The 19,989-nt window shown below is 47.0% G+C and overlaps 1 protein-coding gene across 1 annotated transcript in view; it reads left to right on the top strand.

Annotated features, from left to right (window-relative positions):
• Window positions 1-19,989, top strand: part of LOC103168757 (ovostatin homolog 2) — a 61,452-nt gene that overhangs the window by 34,878 nt on the left and 6,585 nt on the right. Inside the window, exons 21-29 of the mRNA XM_007663450.3 lie at window positions 2,048-2,157; window positions 3,419-3,470; window positions 4,354-4,437; window positions 5,665-5,841; window positions 8,251-8,332; window positions 11,086-11,242; window positions 12,236-12,310; window positions 13,719-13,890; window positions 15,267-15,478. Of these exons, the coding sequence (XP_007661640.1) occupies window positions 2,048-2,157; window positions 3,419-3,470; window positions 4,354-4,437; window positions 5,665-5,841; window positions 8,251-8,332; window positions 11,086-11,242; window positions 12,236-12,310; window positions 13,719-13,890; window positions 15,267-15,478 (1,121 nt within the window). The remainder of the gene's footprint in view (window positions 1-2,047; window positions 2,158-3,418; window positions 3,471-4,353; window positions 4,438-5,664; window positions 5,842-8,250; window positions 8,333-11,085; window positions 11,243-12,235; window positions 12,311-13,718; window positions 13,891-15,266; window positions 15,479-19,989) is intronic.

The raw sequence follows: 19,989 nt of genomic DNA, 5'->3' as shown, positions 1-19,989 counted from the left end.
CTTCCACTAGCCCAGTTGCTGTTACCCAATTGCTGATCTCTGAGAAATTCACTTCCTCCTTTCTGTAACTCTCTGAAGGAAGAGATTGGTAGAATCTTGATCCAGTTAATCCAGAATGAGCTTTCTCGCCGTCAGATTTATAAGAGGGGTGGGAGCTGATTTGCATATGATGTAGATTTACCTTGCATAATCCTTCCAGGCTCTCCCCAGACAGTTTGCATAGTAAAATTTTATTAGTTCTTTCGTTGTCATTCATTTATTTTTGCTTTATCACTTATTTCATCAGCTCAGGAGCCTTTCAGCTAGTAGCCAGGAGCATAGGGTGGCCTAGGAGAGAGAGCACAAGCCTGGGAGTTTAGAAGGCCCTGTGTTCTAATCCTGGCTCTGCCCCTTATCTGCTGTGTGACCTTGGGTAAGTCACTTCACTTCTGTGGACCTCAGGTACCTCATCCATAAAATGAGGATTAAGACATTGAGCCCATGAGGGACATGGACGGTGTCCAACCTGCTTACCCCAGCGCTTAGAATAGTGCCTGGTACATAGTAAGCACTTACCAAATTCCATTTAGAAGATTGCAGAAAGATAGAGTGAAGTCAAAGTCAGTCAGTAATTTTCTCTAGGCCATTAATGGGCCCACGGGGCACAGAGTGGACACTATCCCATGGCTTGGAAAGACCTCCAAAGTGAAACTTCCCTGACTGTACAGATTGTACCAGGTGGATTGTGGATTTAGGGGTGTTTATCACCCCATTTTCAGTGTTCTGGTAGCAGTTCCCTAGCATTTTCCATTCCCCAGCCCAGTGTATACGATTTTGGGGGTCCCTCCCCTAAACACACTGCCTTGGGGTTCCTAAGGTCTTTTCATGTGGTCAGTACAATGGAGAGGGTTGGAACTCAAATTCAAGAGGGAGGTAAAAATACGTGAAGTTAAAACTGTGAAAACAATGGCTTAAAACCACCTTGCCAGTTGAATGGATTTTCCAGCTGCACCTGCTATTCAAAGAAATGTGGGGATAATCGTTCATACTGAGTCTAGTTTAATCGTTATTTAATGATGATGATGGTATTTGTTTAGCGCTTACTATGTGTCAAGCACTGTTCTAAGCGCTGGAGAAGTTACAAGCAACAGTCCCTGTCCAACATGGGGCTCTAAGTCACAATTCCCATTTTAAAGATGAGGTAACTGTGGCTAAGAGAAGTGAAATGATTTGTCCAAGATCACACAACAGACAAGTGGTGGAGCTGGGATTAGAAACCAGGTCCTTCTGACTCCCAGGCCCGTGCTCTATTCACTAGGCCACGATTTGTTAAACGTTTACTATATACCAAGCACCATACTAAGTACTGGGGTAAATACAACAGAATCAGGTCAAACGTGGGGCTCACAGTCTAAGTAGGAGGAAGAACAGGTACTGAACCCTTTCGTAAATGAGAAAGCTGAGGCACAGAGAAGTGAAAAGACTAGCCCAAGGTCACATTGCAGACAAGTCGGTGGAGCTGGGATTAGAACCCAGGTCCTCAGACTCCCAGGCTCGTTCTCTTTCCATTAGGCCAAGCTACTCCCCGGTCTCATGCAGGAATTCTTTGGAAAGCAAGGGAGAAGATTCAACCCCAGTGGAAACGACAAGCTGAAGGAGCCCGCTTTGGCCTCTTCCACATAGGGCATCCTCCCAAATCAGATCGATGATTCTTTGCAACTGGTAGTCTTCTTTTTCTCATGGGCGGGCCCAGGATCTGATTATGGAGAAAACAGGTAGCCCGAAATAGTCAAGAAGTCACCCCCCCGCCACTAAAAAAAAAAAACAAACCCGTCCTTTCAAAACAACGGCCTCCCGGCTCCAGTAAAACCCATCTCTAGAGGGAGCCCAAAATGGCAAGAAATCTTTGTTCTGATGATGGTCTCCAGACTGTAAGCTCCTTGTGAGTAGGGAATGTGTCTGTTTATTGTTCTATTGTACCCTCTCAAGCACACAGTACAGTGCTGTGCACACCGTGAGCGTTCAATAAATACGACTGAATGAATGAATGATGTGGGGATTGTTTTAGGCGAAGTGAATATCACCGTGACTGCCGAGACCGTGCAAAGCGAAGCCTGTGGAACTTCTGAGCAGCAGAGTCAGCGGAAAGACACCTTAATCCATGTGCTGTTGGTGGAGGTAGGTGAAACTCATCCATGAAACCCTGAGACTAGAGACCCATACTCTCGGTCGTGATTTCCTAAGCCTCTGGAACCCAGTGCTTTCGTTGGAGTTTAGTTGGCCGGCGATCCTAGTTTATATCAATCCATGCTATTTATGGAGTGCTTACTGTGTGCAGAGCACTGTACTAAACTCTTGGCAGAGTACAGTTCAGCAGAGTTGGTAGACACATTCCCCGTTCACAATCCACTTTCGGTCTAGAGAGGAAGACAATATGCATAATTTATAATCTTTAATTCATAGATACATACATAAGTGCTGCGATAAGAATATCTTCTTCATGAGACCACATGAGGATGAAGTATTTACTTCTTACAGATTCCGAAGGAATTTTTTATTCATTCATTCATTCAATAGTATTTATTGAGCGCTTACTATGTGCAGAGCACTGTACTAAGCGCTTGGAATGTACAAATTGGTGACAGATAGAGACGGTCCCTGCCCTTTGACTGGCTTACAGTCTAATCGGGACTCAACCACCCTTAACCGGAATTGGAGTCTGCCTGCATTCGTTAGTTTGTTGATTTTTGATTCCCTGTTTCTCTTATTGAATCAGTCAATCAATAGTATCTATTGAGTGCTTTCCGTGTGCGGAACACTGTACTAAGTGGTTGGGAGAATACATTTCAACAAAGTAGGTGGACACGTTTCCTGCCCACAGTGAGTTTACAATCTAGAGGGGGAGACTGATATTAAGATAGATAAATGACCGATATTTACCTGAATGCTGTCGGGCTGAGGGTGGGGTGAACACCAAAGGCTAAAGGTCACGGATGAAAGGGTTTTTTGGTTGGTTTGGCTTTTTTAAAAATTGTATTTGCTAAGCACTTACTGTGGTCCAGGAACTCTAATAAGTCCTGGGATGGGTACAAGCTAATCATGTGGGACACAGTCCTTATCCCTCATGAGCCTCCAATCTTAATCCCCATTTTACAGGTGAGGTAACTGAGGCAAAGGGAAGTGAAGTGAGTTGCCCGAGGTCACACAGCGAACAAATAGCAGAGCCGGAATTAGAACCCGGGTCCTCTGACTACTAGGCCCGTGCTCTATCCGGTAGGCTGTGCTGCTTCTCGAGGGCATATCCTAGTGCTTAGATAATGCGGAAGGGAGAGGGAGCCAGAAGAAAGAGGGCTTGATCCGGGCAGGTTTCTTGGAGGAGAGGTGACCTGTAACCATTCTGTGTGTCTTCTCTCATCTTTCCCTCCCAACTCCCAAACAGCCTGAAGGCATCGAAAAGGAGATGACCCAGAGTGTCCTCATCTGCACGAAAGGTTAGCGATCCCTCTACCCTCGGGTGTGTGGACCCGTGTTGGTGAGAAAAATGTCTACAGGGTGGTCATGTTCTGCTGCCCTTCATTCTCCTGCGGGTACAATACGTACCTCAGTGTGAATCTGCTGATTCTTGGCTTTTCGGTGAGCAGCAATGCGAAGTTTCCTACAGAATGGTCCTTGGAGCTGTTTTTGATTGCTAGGAGTTGCGGAAAGGAAGAGTACAATTCCTTCATAATGTGGCACTGGGGACTCCACATAGCTGCCTTCCTGTCCCTCCGATGATGTCAGAGTGGACTTAATCCTCCCACTCACAGAACAACTGAAATAATAATAATTATGGTACTTGTTAAGTGCTTACTGTGTGTGTGCCAAGCGTTGTTCTAAGCCCTGGAGTAGATACAAGAGATTGGATCCGGTCCCTGTCCCATAGGCGGCTCACACTCTTAATCCCCATTTTATGGATGAGGTAACTGAGGCCCAGAGAAGTGGGACTTGCCCGAGGTCACACAGCAGACATGTGGCGGATCTGGGATTAGAACCCGTGTCCTTCTGACTCCCAGGCCCGTGCCCTATCCACTAAGTCATGCTACTTCTCTCGTCCGGCCATTCCTACGGGAAAACTGGCTGTCGGGCAAAGATCTGGCCATGAACTTCCTCACCTTTAGCAGCCAATAGCAGAATCCACATTTTTCACTTCTACATCACTGCCTGAAGTACACAAACACGTCTCCGCTTCTGCTATGCCCTGATGTACAAACGTCCTTTCCAGCCCCTCTGAAACAGTCAGTGAAAACTGATTCCTCCTGGTCATTCTCCCAAATCCCCCATCATCGATTAGGAGAGGAAGCCTCACAATTTATCGTGGTGCCATTTTGTTTCCAGATACCAACGAATCTGAGCAGGTGTCTCTGAAGTTGCCGGGGACATTCGTGAATGGATCGGCCAGAGCTGTTTTCACTGTTCTTGGTAAGTTCCTCGAAACCAGTGGGTTAGAAAGAGATGGATGTGGGGGGCGGTGTTTGTATAGAAAGAGAAAGCGTGCGATAAAAGTCAACAGAGAGGAATCCATCCTCTACTGATATCTAGAAAAAGCAATTGCTCCCAAGGCATCCCTGTTACTCATTCCAAACCTGAAGCAATCCATAGGGATTGGAAAAGTCCAGTAGGTTGTAAGCTCCCTGTGGGCAAGAATCAAATAATCAGTCAGTGGTATTTATGGAGTGTTTAATATGTGCAGAGTACTGTTCTAAGCACCTGGAGAGTGCGTTACAGGAGAATTAGCAGATGTGTTTCCCGCCCGTAATGAGTTTACAGTCTAGAGAGGGAGAGAATCTACCAACTCTATTCTATTGTACTTTCCCAAGTGCTTAGTACAGTTCTCTGCACGCAGTGAGAGCTCAATAAATTCCATTGTTTAACGGATAGATTGGATGCCCAGTCTAAAAGCGAAGGCAGGGAGGAGAGTTGCACAATTATCCCTATCCCAATTTTCCCAGAGCACTCCATGCTCCTTTCCTGGGAAAGTGATAAACTATGTATTGGGAATCCATAGACTGCATAGGAGTATAATCAATCAATCGTATTTATTGAGCGCTTACTATGTGCGGAGCACCGTATTAAGTGCTTGGAAAAGCACAATACGATGGAATTGGCAGCCTCGTTCCCTGCCCAGAACAACCTTACAGCCTAGAGTGGGAGACGGTCATTAGCATGAATAAATGTCATTTATAATATATAATTTAAAGCTGTATACATACTGATTCCAATGTGAAGAGACCCAATTTCTTACTTTAACCATAATCTCCAGGCCTAGAGTCCCCGCTAGATCGTAAACTCCTCGAGGGTAGGGGTCACGTCTACTAACTATAGCACCATCCCAAGCATTCAGTACAGTGCCCTGCTCTGAGGAAGCGCTCAGTGAGTACTGTCGATCGACTGACCGGTCTTTGTGACTTGGCTGGGGATCCAGCTTGCTTTGAAAATGGCAGAATTGCGCTGCAGCCTTCTGCAGACCCCCGGTGGTAAACGCTACCCTCCTTTGGGATTCTCCATTCATTCATTCATCCATTCAATTGTATTTCTCGAGCATTCACTGTGCGCAGATCACTGTAATAAGGGTTTGGGAGATTACGATACAACGATAAACGGACACGTTCCCTGCCCGTGACGAGCTCTTATTCTGCCGGTCCCCAGGTGATTGTCTTGGACCGGCCATGCAGAACTTGCAGAATCTTCTTCGGATGCCCTATGGTTGTGGAGAACAGAATATCGCTCTGCTCGCTTCTGACGTCGCCATACTGAAATACCTGATTGCAACAGAGCAGTTGACGGAGGAGCTCAGATCTAAGGCCATCAGTTTCTTAGCCAGCGGTGAGTTCTGGGTCTACTCAGCCCTTTCTCGGAAATGCAAGAGAAGGAGCATGGCCTAGCGGGTGGATCACGGGCCTGGGGGTCAGAAAGACCCGGGTTCTAATCCCGGCTCCACCACCTGTCTGCTGTGGGACCTGGGCAAGTCACTTCACTTCTTTGTGCCTCAGTTATCTCATCTGTAAAATGGGGGTTGAGACCGTGAATTCCATACGGGGCAGGGATTGCGTCCAGCTCCATTTGCTTTATCCGCCCCAGCGCTTAGTACAGTGCCCGGCACATAGTGAGGACTTAGCGAATACTGTCATTATTATTATCATTAGTAGCAGCGTGGCCTAGTGGGTAGAGCCCGGGCCTGGGAGTCAGAAGGTCATGGATTCTAACGCCGGCTCTGCCGCTTGGCTGCTGTGTGGCCTTGGGCAAGTCACTTCACTTCTCGGGGCCTCATTCACCTCATCTGTAAAATGGAGATTAAGACTGTGAGCCCTCTGTGGGACGTGGACCGTGTCCAACCTGATTTGCTTTGTACAGAGCCTGATTTTATACAGAGCCTGGCACATAGTAAGTGCTTAACAAATGCCACAAAAAAAATGCCTCCAATTTATCTCTCCCCTGGCACCGAGCTGGCTAGAAGTCGCCCAGAGAGTCAGCCTGGTTTGGTACGGCTCTCGTGTCCTTTGCCATGATCAGCGTAGTCAGTACGACTACCGGGAAGCAGAATAGTCGAGTAGAAAGAGCCCAGGCCTGGGAATCAGAGGACCTTGGTTCTAATCCCGGCTCTGCCACTGTGTACCGTGTGACCTTTGTCAAAGAAAACTTCATGGACTCTGCGTTGTGTTCAAGCGGGTGTGTCAGAGACAGAATTCATTTCTACTAACGCTAGTAGGGAGCGGTGGTTAATCCAAGGTTCCTCTACTAGTCAAGGCCGACTCAGCCCCAAACAATACAGAGTTTCTTTATGTACAGTCGGTAAAGCATCCGAGCTTGTGACGTGATTATACTCTAAGCCAAGCAGCAGTAAATTTCTCTTTGAGATAATTGCTCAGCCCTGACTGGTTCTCCTCATTATAGAGGCCAGGTGGGTAAATGCATTCATTCATTCAGTTGTATTTATTGAGCGCTTACTGTGCGCAGAGCACTGTTCTAAGTGCTTGGAAAGTACAGTTACCTCTGATAAGTTGGCCATCGGTCCTGACCACGCTAAGGGAGATATCCCAACTCTGCCACCTGTCAGCTGTGTGACTGTGGGCAAGTCACTTAACTTCTCTGTGCCTCAGTTACCTCATCTGTAAAATGGGGATTAAGACTGTGAGCCCTCACATGGGACAACCTGATTCCCCTGTTCTACCCCAGCGCTTAGAACAGTGCTCGGCACATAGTAAGCGCTTAACAAATACCAACATTATTATTAGCTCCCTCCTGTCTCGAGATAAGATGGACATCTGGACAGGAAGAACCAAAGGAGGGAAGGATATGTGATTTGCCTGCTTTGAAGAAATGGAGGCTTGGTCATATAAAATGGAGTCCAGGCCTCGGTATTCTACCACTCCTAAGGACTCTAGTCACCGGATTTACCCCGTTCACTTAAACTAGATGGTTCTGAAAAGCAGCACGGCCTAGTGGCAAGAGCATTTTGGGGAGTCAGAGGATGTGGCTTCTAATCCCGGCTCCGCCGCTTGTCGGCTGTGTGACCCCGGGCAAGTCCCTTCACTTCTCTGCTCCTCATTTACCTCATCTGTAAAATGAGGATTAAGACTTTGAGTCCCATGTGGGACAACCTGATTATCTCGTATCTACCCAAAACTTATATTTGGCACGTAGTAAGTGCTTAACAAATAGCATTATTATTATTTTTCCGAGGCAAGCAAGCAAGCCTAGAGGTGAAACGGCTCAGAGAGGATGGTCTGAGGGGAAGGGGCAAATGCGAGGCTCTGCTTACAGTGCTTCCATACCTTTGGCAAGTCATTTAACTTCTCAGTTCCTGTTACCCCATCTGTAAATTGGGGACTCTGCCTCTTATTTAGAGTGTGAGCCCCATGTGGGACGGCATTTGTGTCCAACCTGGTTAATTTGGATCTACCTCTGCTGATTAGAACAGGACTCGGCACATAGTGAGTGCCTCAGAATATCACCGAGTCAATCCACTTTACCATCCCGTAAGGCCCAGTGGGGCACCCCGTGAAAATTGTTCATTGGAATCCGTTGCCCTCCAGTATAATTACGAGATTAATAGTTTGGGGAGTGGGTGGGATACTTATAAAGGGAAGGCATTTCAAGAAACCTCGTCAAGAAGGTGACGCCCCAAATGTTGCATTTGGGAAACCAGCCGGTACTGTTCCAAAATACGCTGCAAGTTTCACTCCCCTAGGTTTCTGAAGATATGTTTTCCTTTGCCTTGTCACTGTTTTTCAGGGTATCAAAAACAACTGTCCTACAAACTCTTCGATGGCTCCTACAGCACATTTGGAAGGAGAAACATGAAAGGAGACACCCGGTGAGTCAGGGGACTCTTCCTAAGCTTAAGTGACTGAGGCTATTGCATCACAAAAGGATAGAAAACAATCCCGGAGAAGCAGTGTGGCCTAGTGAAAAAATTCCAGGCCTAAGAGTCTGAGGATCTGAGTTCTGATCCCAGCTCTGCCACTTGCCTGCTGAGTGACCCTGGGCAAGTCACTTCTCTTCACTGTGCCCGTTTCCTCATCTATAAAACCTGTGCTTCCTACCTCTTAGACTGTGAAGCTCGTGTGGGACAGGGATTATATCTAAACTGGAATGAAGTAAATATTATTCTTGTTAATATCATTATTACTAAATTACAATCTAGAGTTTAGTTCCCACAAATGTCTTATGAAGAGGGAGTAGGAAGTAATGTAGGAGATAGAGACTTCTAAGTCATTCTGATCTGCTCTCATTTGCATATAGACTGATAATGCCTTAATAACAATAACTATGTGCCAGGCACTGTACTGAGTGCTGGAGTGGATACAAGCAAATTGGGTTGGACAGAGTCCCTGTCCCATGTGGGGCTTGGGTTCTAATCCTGGCTCCGCCACTTGTCAGCCGTGTGACTGGGCAAGTCACTTCACTTCTCTGTGCCTCAGTTACCTCATCTGTAAAATGGAGATTAAGACGGTGAGTCCCACATGGGACAACCTGATGACCTTGTATCTACCCCAGCGCTTAGAACAGTGCTCGGTCCATAGCAAGCGCTTAACAAATACCACTGTTATTATTCCCATTTTACAGATAAGCACAGAGAAGAAATGACTTGCCCAAGGTCGCACAGCAGACAAGTGGTGGAGCTGGGATTAGAACCCAGGTCTTTCTGACTCCCAGGCCCGTGCTCTATCCACTAAGCTACACTGCCCAACTTCTCCTGGGCAGGGATCCTGTCTAGCAACTATATTGAACTGTGCTCTGCTAAATGCAGTGCTCTGCACACAATAAGTGCTTAATTTGATTGACTGGTAGGTGAGAGCCTTAATAGTAACTGATTTCTACAAAAAGCATTTGTACTGTTAATTCTTTTATACTTCTGGGAAATCTATGAAGCTTTCTAAAGCTTATTTCAAATTTCACACCGCCAGTATTCCTCAAGCTCACACCATTTTCGAGGTAGTGGGCTCTATGGAAAAGCACAAAGATCTTGGAAGTTAGCAGATCTAGGTTATAGACCCAGGTCTGTCACTAGCCTATTGTGTTTTTACTGTGTGACTCCAGGAAAGTCACTTTACCTCTCTGGGCCTCCGATTCCACATCTGTAAAATGGGAAGGAAAAATTGCTGCCTCTCCCTACCATCCAGGGAAGGCAAGAGGATTAAAAAGAAAAAAACAACAGAAAAGATAACGACGTGAAATGCTTTGGAATATTAAAAATGCCTTACAAATTAAAAGTGTAGAGCTGATTTTAGGAATCTTCCAGAGAACCAAGTCAGGAAGGATCAAGGGAATTTCGATTCCTTTCCTTCATAATGCGATGATAATAATTAGAGGGGTTTTAAAGCACGGCTTATCAGCAGGGGTAATTCTTTAGGTTAGTGTTGGGATTCATTATAACAGGAGACTCTAACTCCAATTTGACCTTCGATTCGTGTCCGGGAATTCAGGAAGATAAATCAGGTCCCTGGTTGTCGAGCATAAATCAATAGAAATGATTACTCAAACAATAGTAATTATGCTGGGCAGAGCACTCTACTATAATCTTGGGGATTAGTAGATTAAAGTGAGGTAGGAGACACACAACTGTGGCATTCCTGTCATCTAAGAATGTTGCTGCCGTAAACTAGTGGAAAGCAAACAGGCCTGGAAGTCAGAGGACCCGGGTTCTAATCCCAGTTCCGCCACTTGTCTGCTGGGTGACCTTGGGCCAGTCACTTCATTTCTCTGTGTCTCACTTTCCTCATCTGTAAAATGAAGATTCAATTCCACTCCCTCCTACCTAGACTGTGAGCCTCATGTGGGATGGAAACTGTGTCCAAAATAATAACCTTGTATCTACCCCAGTGCCGAGAACAGCGCTTGACACATAGTAAACCTTAACAAATGCTATCGTCATCATTATGGAGGATCTTGGAATCTAGCAGAGGGAGCCGCAAAACTAAATGACACATAGGGGAAGCAAACAAGCTCGAAGATCTGTACATAAGCGCTAGGCAGAGAGGGGTGACCTGTTGGAGTAGGGAGGGAAATAGACAATTACTCTACGCCTCTTCAAAGCCTTATTGAAGGATATCTACTCCTCCACATCTCCTCTCCTATAAGCCCCACTTTTCCTCATCTCCCGCTCCTTTGCTCTTCTCCCCGCTCCCAGCTCCACATCACTTACGTATATATCTGTCATTTTATTTATTTGTATTGATCTCTGTCTCCCCCACCCAGACTGAGCTCGTTAGGGGCAGGGAATGTTACTGTTTATTGATGTACTTTCCCAAGCGCTTAATACGGTGCTCTACATACAGTGAGCGCTTAATAATTACGATTGAAAGAATGAATGAATGGAAGGCCTCCTGGATATGTGATTTTTAGCAGGGCTGTGAAGATGTAGTCTAATGAACGCTAGCTACATCCTCCCTCCTCAGGCCAGTTGAGTGGCCATGCAGGCCTGATAAGGTAGAGGATGCCCTCTCTGGGTACGTTTTGCCCCTGTAAATGGTTGGCTGTGGGTATCATCAGTTCAGGACGCGAGCTCTTTGACGGCTCCAGCAACGTCCCTTCGCGCGCATCCCGTTGAGGTGTGTTTCGTTCCAGGCTCACCGCCATCGTGTTCAGTACGTTTGGGAAAATGAAGGAGTACACCTACATTGACGAGACGGTCCAATCCCAGACTCTGATATGGCTCTCGAGCCAACAGAAAACAAACGGCTGCTTCGCGAACCAAGGCAAACCCTTCAACAACGCTCTGGAGGTGAGAGACGATGACTCTATCCACTTTTCCCCACCCACGGGTACCTGCCCCTAGAGAAGAAATGAGGGTGAGTGGATAGAGCCCTGGCCTGGGAGTCAGAAGGATCTCGGTTCTAATCCCGGCTCCGCCACTTGTCTGCTGTGTGACCTTGGGCGACTCACTTAACTTCTCTGGGTCTCAGTTACCTCATCTGTAAAATGGGGAGTAAAAGTGTGAGCCCCATGTGGGACAGGGACTGTGTACAACCTGATTAACTTTATCCAGCACTTAGAGCAGTGCTTGACACATAGTAAGTACCATAATTATCATTATTATTATTATTATTAATAAGAGCTGGGTAAACAGAGACAATTCCTCCCTCCTTTCTGTCCCGTCTTCCCAGCAAGGCTGGGAGGACCACCTTATCTATTAATCATCACCATCGTTGGACTATCTGACGTGTTCGAGGAAGAGGCAGAGTGACTTAGTGGAAAGCTCCCGGGAGTGGGAACTGGGAAGCCCACGTTATTGGTTTGCTGAGTGACCTTGGATAAGTCCCTTAACCTCTCTGGGTCTCATTTTCCTCAACTGTAAAATGGGGATAAAATGGACTGTTGGCCCCTTGTGGGACCGAGATTGGGTCTGCTATCTTGACCTTGTCTCTTCCCCACTGCTTAATGAATGCTTAATTATTGTTGTTATTGCTATTTCACTTGATCGTTCGGATTTGATTTCACCTGGGCCTCTGTTGCCACCCATGTGCCTACTGATTATAGCTCACTATCAACAGTGTCATCCGGAGTGTTTATCATCATCACTAGCAGCAGAAACAACATCCCAATTATTTTTTGAGGGCCTTACAATGCTTAGAATCCCATATTCAGTGCTTGGAGAAACAGTGACAAAAAATTAAAAACAGTCTGAGCTTGTGGGGAAAACAAGCTCAAAGACATTTAGCAACTCAGCATGCTAGAATGTGTTTCATCATCTGCCCTCTCTTTTGTTTGCTTTCAGGGCGGAGATATGGATGAAGTTTCCCTGACGGCACTCGTCGTCGGAGCTTTACTCCAAACTGGATTGAATTCCACGGTATGGAATGGCTTCCTGAAAATAAACCCGCAGTTTCTGCTAGCGATGTTTAACCTCAGATGATCTCTGGGCCGCCTGAAGATGCAATCCTAGAATTCTCCGGCCTCAAGACCATGCAAGGGGCCATGTGATAATTTCCTAGGCAGAACTGCCCCTACTCTACGAGAAGCAGTGTGGCCTAGTGAATAGAGCACCGGCTTGGAAATCAGAAAGTCCAAGGTTATAATCCTGGCTCTGCCGCTTGTCTGCTGTGTGACCTTGGACAAGTCACTTCACTTCTCTGTGTCTGTTATCTATAAAATGGGGATTAAGACTGTGAGTTCCTTGTGGGACATGGACTGTGTCCAACCTGGTTAGCTCGTACTTTAGTACAGTGTTCTGGAACATAGTAAGCGTTTAGCAGACACCATTAAAAAACCCTATCTAAATAAGGTATATTAATTATAAATTCATATCTGTGACAGGGTAGACGAAAGCGTATTTGAAAAGTTCCGAGCTGGAAGAACTAGCCAGGAACTAAAGTAAATCATTAGGGAAGCCATGTGGCCTAGCGGAAAGAACGTGGTCCTGGGAGTCAGGAGATTCATTTCCTCTCTGCTGCTTGCCTGTTGTGTGACCTTGGGCAAGTCACTTGACTTCTCGGTGCCTCACTTTCCTCATCCGTGAAAGGGTGGATTAAATACCTGTTCTCCCTCCCCCGTAGTCCGTGAGCCCTATGTGGGAACAAGGACTGCATCTGATTTGATTGTATCTGTTCCAGTGCTTAGCATATTCATTCAGTCATATTTATTGAGCGCTTATTATGTGCAGAGCACTGTACTAAGCACTTGGGAAAGTACAATACAACATAATGAGCAACTAAGAAAATAACACAATCATTTATTATTCTACTATTGCTGCCAGGCACGTGACTACCTGATTTCACTCCTTGCCTTAAACTAGCAGCGTGGCTCAGTGGAAAGAGCCCGGGCTTGGGAGTCAGAGGTCATGAGTTCAAAATCCCGGCTCTGCCACTCGTCAGCTGTGTGACCGTGGGCGAGTCACTTCACTTCTCTGGGCCTCAGTGACCTCATCTGTAAAATGGGGATTAACTGTGAGCCTCCCGTGGGACAACCTGATTACCCTGTATCTATCCCAGCGCTTAGAACAGTGCTCTGCACATAGTAACCGCTTAACAAATACCAACATTATTATTATTAGCTTTGATTTCTCCAAAAGTATTTAGGGGATGGATTTATTTTGTTCTAAAACTTTACTTTTGAATCGAGAATAGAGGTGGCAGAAACCCCATATCAGAGCTAAGGGATGAGCATCATTCGTGACGGGGAACTGTGAAATCTGAGAGGCCGTTCCTCTTCCGAAATGGACTCGTTTTGATTTTTGTTGTTCTCCATTCCTTTCTGAATAGCATCCTCTCGTACGGAGAGGGTTGATTTGTCTGGATGAAGCTTATGACCGCAGCATTAACTCCAACAACGTCTACAACCAGGTACTAATGGCTTACACATTTGCCTTAGCCGGCCAAGAAGACAAAGTGGAATCCTTACTGCAGAGACTGGATCAATCTGCCAAGAAAGAAGGTGAGCCCCACTAAGACTCTCCCACTGCCTGGAGAGGAAGGATTTTATTTTTCAACTCTGTTGAACAATCCCGAGAGGAAAGAGCTCTGCCCGCAGTAAGGGCTCACTAAAGAGAAGCGACATGGCCTGGTGTTTAGAATCCGGGCCTGGGACTCAGAAAGATCTGGGTTCTGGTGATCTGTGCCCCTTGTCTGCTGGGTGACCTTGTGCAAGTCATTTCACTTCTCTGGACCTCACTTACCTCATCTGTAAAGTGGGGATTGAGACCGTGAGCCATATATGGGACAGGGATTGTGTCCAACCTGAATTGATTGTATCCACCCCATCACTTAGTACAGTGCCTGGCACATAGTAAGTGCTCAAGAAATACTACTATTTTTATTTTTATTATTATTATAATTCTGGAGCTGTCTGAATAACAGCCCTGGCTTCAAGAGCCAAAACTAGCCTCCAGAGAGTCCCCCCTAGCCCCCGCAGTGGCCCTCAGCTTCCCCACAAGGAGGTTTGTGGCAACTGCATGACTTAGTGGAAAGAGCACAGTCCTGAGAAGTCAGAGGACCTGGGTTCTAATCCTGACTCTGCCAAATCCTTGCTGTGTGACCTTGGCAAGTCACTTAACTTCTCTGTGCCTCTGTTCTCCTCTTCTCCCTCCTATTTAGATTGTGAGTCCCATGTGGGACAGGGACCGTGTCTAACCTAATTAATTTGTACGTACCCTAGACACATAGTAAATGCTTAAAAAATACCATAAAAAAATTAATTTTTAAAAACCCAGCACATCAGCGAGGATGTACAGCTAATCCTGCAGCCCTTTCTATTTACTTCGTGCAGTCTCTCTTGAATGAAGCATCATGGCCAGTAGAAAGAAAAGCCTGGGAGTCAGAAGACCTGGTTTCCAATCCCAGCTCCACCACTCATCCACTGTGTGGCCTTGGGCAAGTCACTTCACTTCTCTAGGCCTCAGTTACCTCACCAGCAAAGTGGAGATTTGGTCATAATTAATAATTATGGTATTTATTAAGCGCTTACTATGGTCCAAGCACTATTCTAAGCGCCAGGGTAGATACAAGATGATCAGGTTGTCCCACTTGGGGCTCACAGTCTTAATCCCCTTTTTACAGATGAGGTAACTGAGACACAGAGGAGTTGAATGACTTTCCCAAGGTCACACCACAGACAAGTAGCGGAGCCGGGATTGGAACCCACATCCTTCGACGCCCAAGCCCATGCTCTTTAATGCTTGTTCTCCCTCCTATTTAAAATGTGAGCCCCGTAGTGGTACGGTACATAAGTACAGTGCCTGGCACCAATAAATCCTCAACAAAAACTATTATTGTTATTAGTATTATTATTACCTCTCTCTCTCTCATCCTCAGGCAGCACGGTGCACTGGGAGCGGGAAGAGAAGCCCCAGCCGGATGACCTCCCCTCTTTCGTCCCTCGGGCCCCCTCGGCCGAGGTGGAGATAACGTGCTATGGGCTTCTGGCCGTCATATCCAAAGCCGTACCTGACCTCACTCTGGCCGCCAACATCGTGCTGTGGATCGTCAGGCAACAGAATCCCTATGGAGGCTTTTCCTCCACTCAGGTGACTTTTGCCTTCACACAGACTCTCAGGGTTCTGCTTAAGGACCTTTAGTGGGGAAGCAAAAGCAGGCTGTAAAAAGGAGATCAAGAGTGTGAGCCCCATGTGGGACAGGGACTGGGTCCAACCTGATTAACTTGTATCTACCCCAGTGCTTGGCACATAGTACTATGCACTTGGGAGGGTAGAGTCTAACAACAGACACAGTGTCCACAAGGAGCTTACAGTCTAGACCCTGACTAAGCCCTCTTTTCCTTTTCTTCAACACCCTTCTGCATCTCCCCGGCTTGCTCCTTTCATTCATCCCCCCTCCCAGCCCCACAACCCTTATGGACATATCTGTCATTTATTGATTTATATTATTTTCTGTCTCCCCATTTGGACTGTAAGCTCGCTGTGGGCAGGAAATGTGCCCGTTATAGTGTTCTACTGTACTCTTCCAAGTGCTTAGTACAGTGCTCTGCACATAGGAAGCGCTCGGTAAATACGATTGACTGACTCTGGTCGAGCAGTTGCAGACTCCCCACCATTAGGTTTGGGAAGCAGCGTGGCCTAGGGGAAGGAGTCCGGCCCCGGGAGTAGGAAGACCTGGGTTCTAATCCCGGCTCCTCTGCTTGCCTCCTAGTTGACCTTGAGCAAATCGCTCAACTTCTCTGTGCCTCAGTTTATAAAATGGGATTTAAATACTGCTCCCCCACGGACTGTAAGCCTCACGTGAGTCAGAGCTATTACCAATCTGTGTTTACTGTTTCTACCCAAGCACTTAATACCATGCTTGGCACATAGTAGGGACTTAACAAATACCCCAATTATTATAATTATTATTAACAGGATTATCTTTCATTTAGTAGATGATGTTGCACACTAAACACTTGGGAAGATGTAACCGAAAGAAGAGACGTGTTCCTTTTTCACAAGAGGTTTACGGTCTAATGGGGGAGACGGACATAAAGATTTGCAATTAGAGCAATTAGAATAAATAATTCATGAGAAGCAGCATGGTCTAATGGAAAGAGCACGGGCCTGGAAACCTGGGGATGTGGGTTCCGATCCCTTTTTTGCCAAAGGATCATTCATTCATTCAATCTGCCATATTTATTGAGTGATTAAGTGTGCAGAGCACTGTACTAAGCGCTTGGGAAGTACAATTCGATCATAGCAACAATAATAATTGTGGTATTTATTAAGTGCTTACTTTGTTCCAGGCACTGTACTGAGCACTAGGGGGGAATGCAATCAAATCAGGTTGGACACAGTCCGTGTCCCACGTGGGGCTCACAGTCTTAATCCCCATTTTGCAGATGAGGTAGCTGAGGCCCAGAGAAGTGAATTGCCCAAGGTCACGCAGAAGACAAGTGGCTGAGCCAGGATTAGAACCCATGGCCTTCTGACTCCCAGGCCCATGCTCTATCAGTTCTAGGCTATGCTGCTTCTTTAAACACTGGCCTAGTCACTTAAATCCCAGCTCTGCCACTTGTCAGCTGTGTGACTGTGGGCAAGTCACTTCACTTCTCTGGGCCTCAGTTACCTCATCTGTAAAATGGGGATGAAGACTGTGAGCCTCACGAGGGACAACCTGATGACCCTGTATCTCCCCCAGCGCTTAGAACAGTGCTCTGCACATAGTAAGCGCTTAACAAATACCGACATTATTATTATTATTAAATTCTCTGTGCCTCAGTTTCCTCATCTATAAAATGGGGATTAAATACCCATACTTCCTCTCCATTAGACCGCGAGCCCTGTGTCATACCAGAACTGTGTCCGACTTGATTCTCTTGTATCTAGCCCAGTGTTTATCATGTACTGAATGCTTAACAGATGCCATTATTATTATTGTTATTACTTAGACCAACCAAGATGGCTGCCGCTAAGTCAGAGGAGCAGAGGAGAGAGACAGGAATTTCAGGGAGATTGCTGGAATGGGTTTCAAGATGGGATTGTTGGCATATGGCAGGGCAAAACCATTAACTATTCCTGCAAGGTGCAGGATTTTTTTTATCGTTCATTTGTTGTTTTTTAAAATGATAGTTCAGAATTTACTATGTACTAAGGCACTATACTATACTAAGTGCTGGGGTAACTACAAGGTTGGACCCAATCCATTTCTCACATGGGGCTCACGGTCTTAATCCCCATTTTACAGATGAGGTAGCTGAAGCATAGAAAAGTGCAGTGGCTTGCCCAGGGTCACACAACAGAAAAGTGACAGAAGTGGGATTACAACCCAGATCCACTAGACGATGCTCCTTCCCGTTATTAGCTTGGTGTTTAACATTGTTTTTCTCAGGCCGAAATGGGTTCCAAACTGAAAGGATCTCATCAGAAAGCCTGCTCGGAGCCAGAGAGGGAGAGCTGGTTTCTTGGAGCCAACCTGGCCTGCCTGGTTGGAAAATAACCTCCGTGGCATGTGAATGATCTCTTTTCCCGGCACCCTTAGTGAAAGCCTCGGTCTCATCTGAATTAGTTTCTCTGTACTCATTCTCCAGGCGCAACATACATCCTGTTCTATTGCTCAAGAAAGTTACTTCTCGGTGCCATGGAGCTAGAGACTGAGTATGCTCCAAGTCAGAGCCGGTTTGAAGGATGGGTGAAGTGGTCACAAGGGTCTATCTCTTCTCTCTGATGTCAGAGATCTCATGGGTAGAGACCCTGAGAAGATTTCCCTGTGTCTCTTTCTCTCCCTCCTCTTTCCTTCACCCCCCTTCCCTTCTCTCTCTCTCCCCTCCTCTCTCTCTTTCTCTCCCTCCCTCCTTCCCCCTCTTCTATTTGTCTCACCCTTCCTCTCTCTCTCCTCCTCCTCTCTCTCTCCTCCTCTCTCTCCCCTCCTCTCTTTCTCCCCCACTTCTTTCACTCCCTCATCTCTCTCCCTCATCTCTCTCCCCTCCCCTCTCTCCCCATTTCTCTCCTCTCTCATTCCCCCGTCTTTCTTACCCTCTTTTTCTCCATCCCTATCTCTCCCTTCCCCCTCTCACCCCCTCCCCCTATTTCCCCTTCCCTCTCTCTCCCTTCCCTCTCTCTTTCCTCTCCTCTGGCTCCCCTTCCCCTCTCTTTCTCCCCCTCTCTTTATCCCCCTCTTTTCTCCCCCTCTCTTTCTCCCCCTCTCTTCCTCCCCCTCTTTTCTCCCCCTCTTTTCTCCCCCTCTTTTCTCCCCCTCTTTTCTCCCCCTTTTTCTCCCCCTCTTTTCTCCCCCCCTCTTTCCTCCCCCCCTCTTTCCTCCCCCTCTCTTTCCTCCCCCTCTCTTTCCTCCCCCTCTCTTTCCCGCCCCCTCTTTCCCGCCCCCTCTTTCCCGCCCCCTCTTTCCCGCCCCCATCTTTCCCGCCCCCCTCTTTCCCGCCCCCCCTTTCCCGCCCCCCTCTTTTCCGCCCCTCTTTCCCACCCCCCTCTTTCCCGCCCCCGTCTTTCCCTCCCCCTCTTTCCCCCCTCTTTCCCCCCTCTTTCCCCTCTTTCCTCTCTTTCCCCCCCTTTCCCTCCTTTCCCCCCCTTTCCCCCACCCTCTTCCCCCCCCTTCCCCCTCTCTTTCCCGCCCCTCTCTTTCCCGCCCCTCTCTTTCTCCACCTCCTTTCTCTCCCCATCTCTCTGTCCATCCATCCCCTCCCCTTTCCCCTTCTCTTTTTCCCCTCCTGTCTCTCCCTCCTTCTGTCTTCCCGCTCCTGTCTCTCACTCCTCCTCTCTCTCCCCTCTTCCTCTCTCTTTCCCTTCTTCCTCTGTCTCTCTCCTCTCCTCCCTCTCTCTTCAAGCTCTCTCTCTCTGTCTCTCTCTCTGTCTCTCTCTCTCTCCCTCTCCCTCTCTTTCCTCCCTCAGTGTTGTGGGCAGCAGGGAGAGACTGGCAGTCCCAAGCAAACCAATCTTCCGTGGCCTCAGGGTAGGAAGAGAGTGGGGAAATTTTCAAATGTGGAAAAACTAGATGCTCCTTAAACCACCCCCTCCTTAAACTAATTCCAGGATGGTGTTGAGCGTGGAACCAAGGGTTCTTGGGTTTAATCCAGGGAGAAGACAGTTTAAAAGCAGAAATGGATTCTTCTCTTTAAAACTTTCCTCTCTTTCACCATTGCCCTCAGTCAACAAGTTGCCTATACAATCCCAGCTCAATCAGTGAAACTGAGAAGCAGCGTGGCTTTGTGGATGGAGCACGGGCCTGGGAGTCAGAAGGACCTGCGTTCTAATCCTGGTTCTGCCACTTGTCTGCTGGGTGACCTTGGGCAAGTCACTTCATTTCTCTGGGCCTCAGTGTCCTCATCCATAAAATGGGGATTAAAAGTGGGGGACAGGGACTGTACCCCAGTGCTTAGAACAGAGCTTGGCACATAGTAAGTGCTTAACAAGTACCATGATAATTAGTATTATTGTTATTATTATTAATCAGTAGTAGTTACTGACTGTTTACGGTGTGCAAAGCTTTGAACTAAGTGCTGGGAGAGCACATTAGAGCCAGTAGATATGGCTTTAGTGTTCCAGCTTCCAGGTTGGAGGATGGGGGTGGTTCCCGCCATCGTATCCAGGCGCCATCTTTC

The sequence above is a fragment of the Ornithorhynchus anatinus genome, chromosome 17, assembly GCF_004115215.2.
Source record: "Ornithorhynchus anatinus isolate Pmale09 chromosome 17, mOrnAna1.pri.v4, whole genome shotgun sequence".
Classification (NCBI taxonomy): Eukaryota; Metazoa; Chordata; class Mammalia; order Monotremata; family Ornithorhynchidae; genus Ornithorhynchus; species Ornithorhynchus anatinus.
Note: the sequence above shows the minus strand (reverse complement) of the source record. Positions and strands in the feature narration are given on the sequence as shown.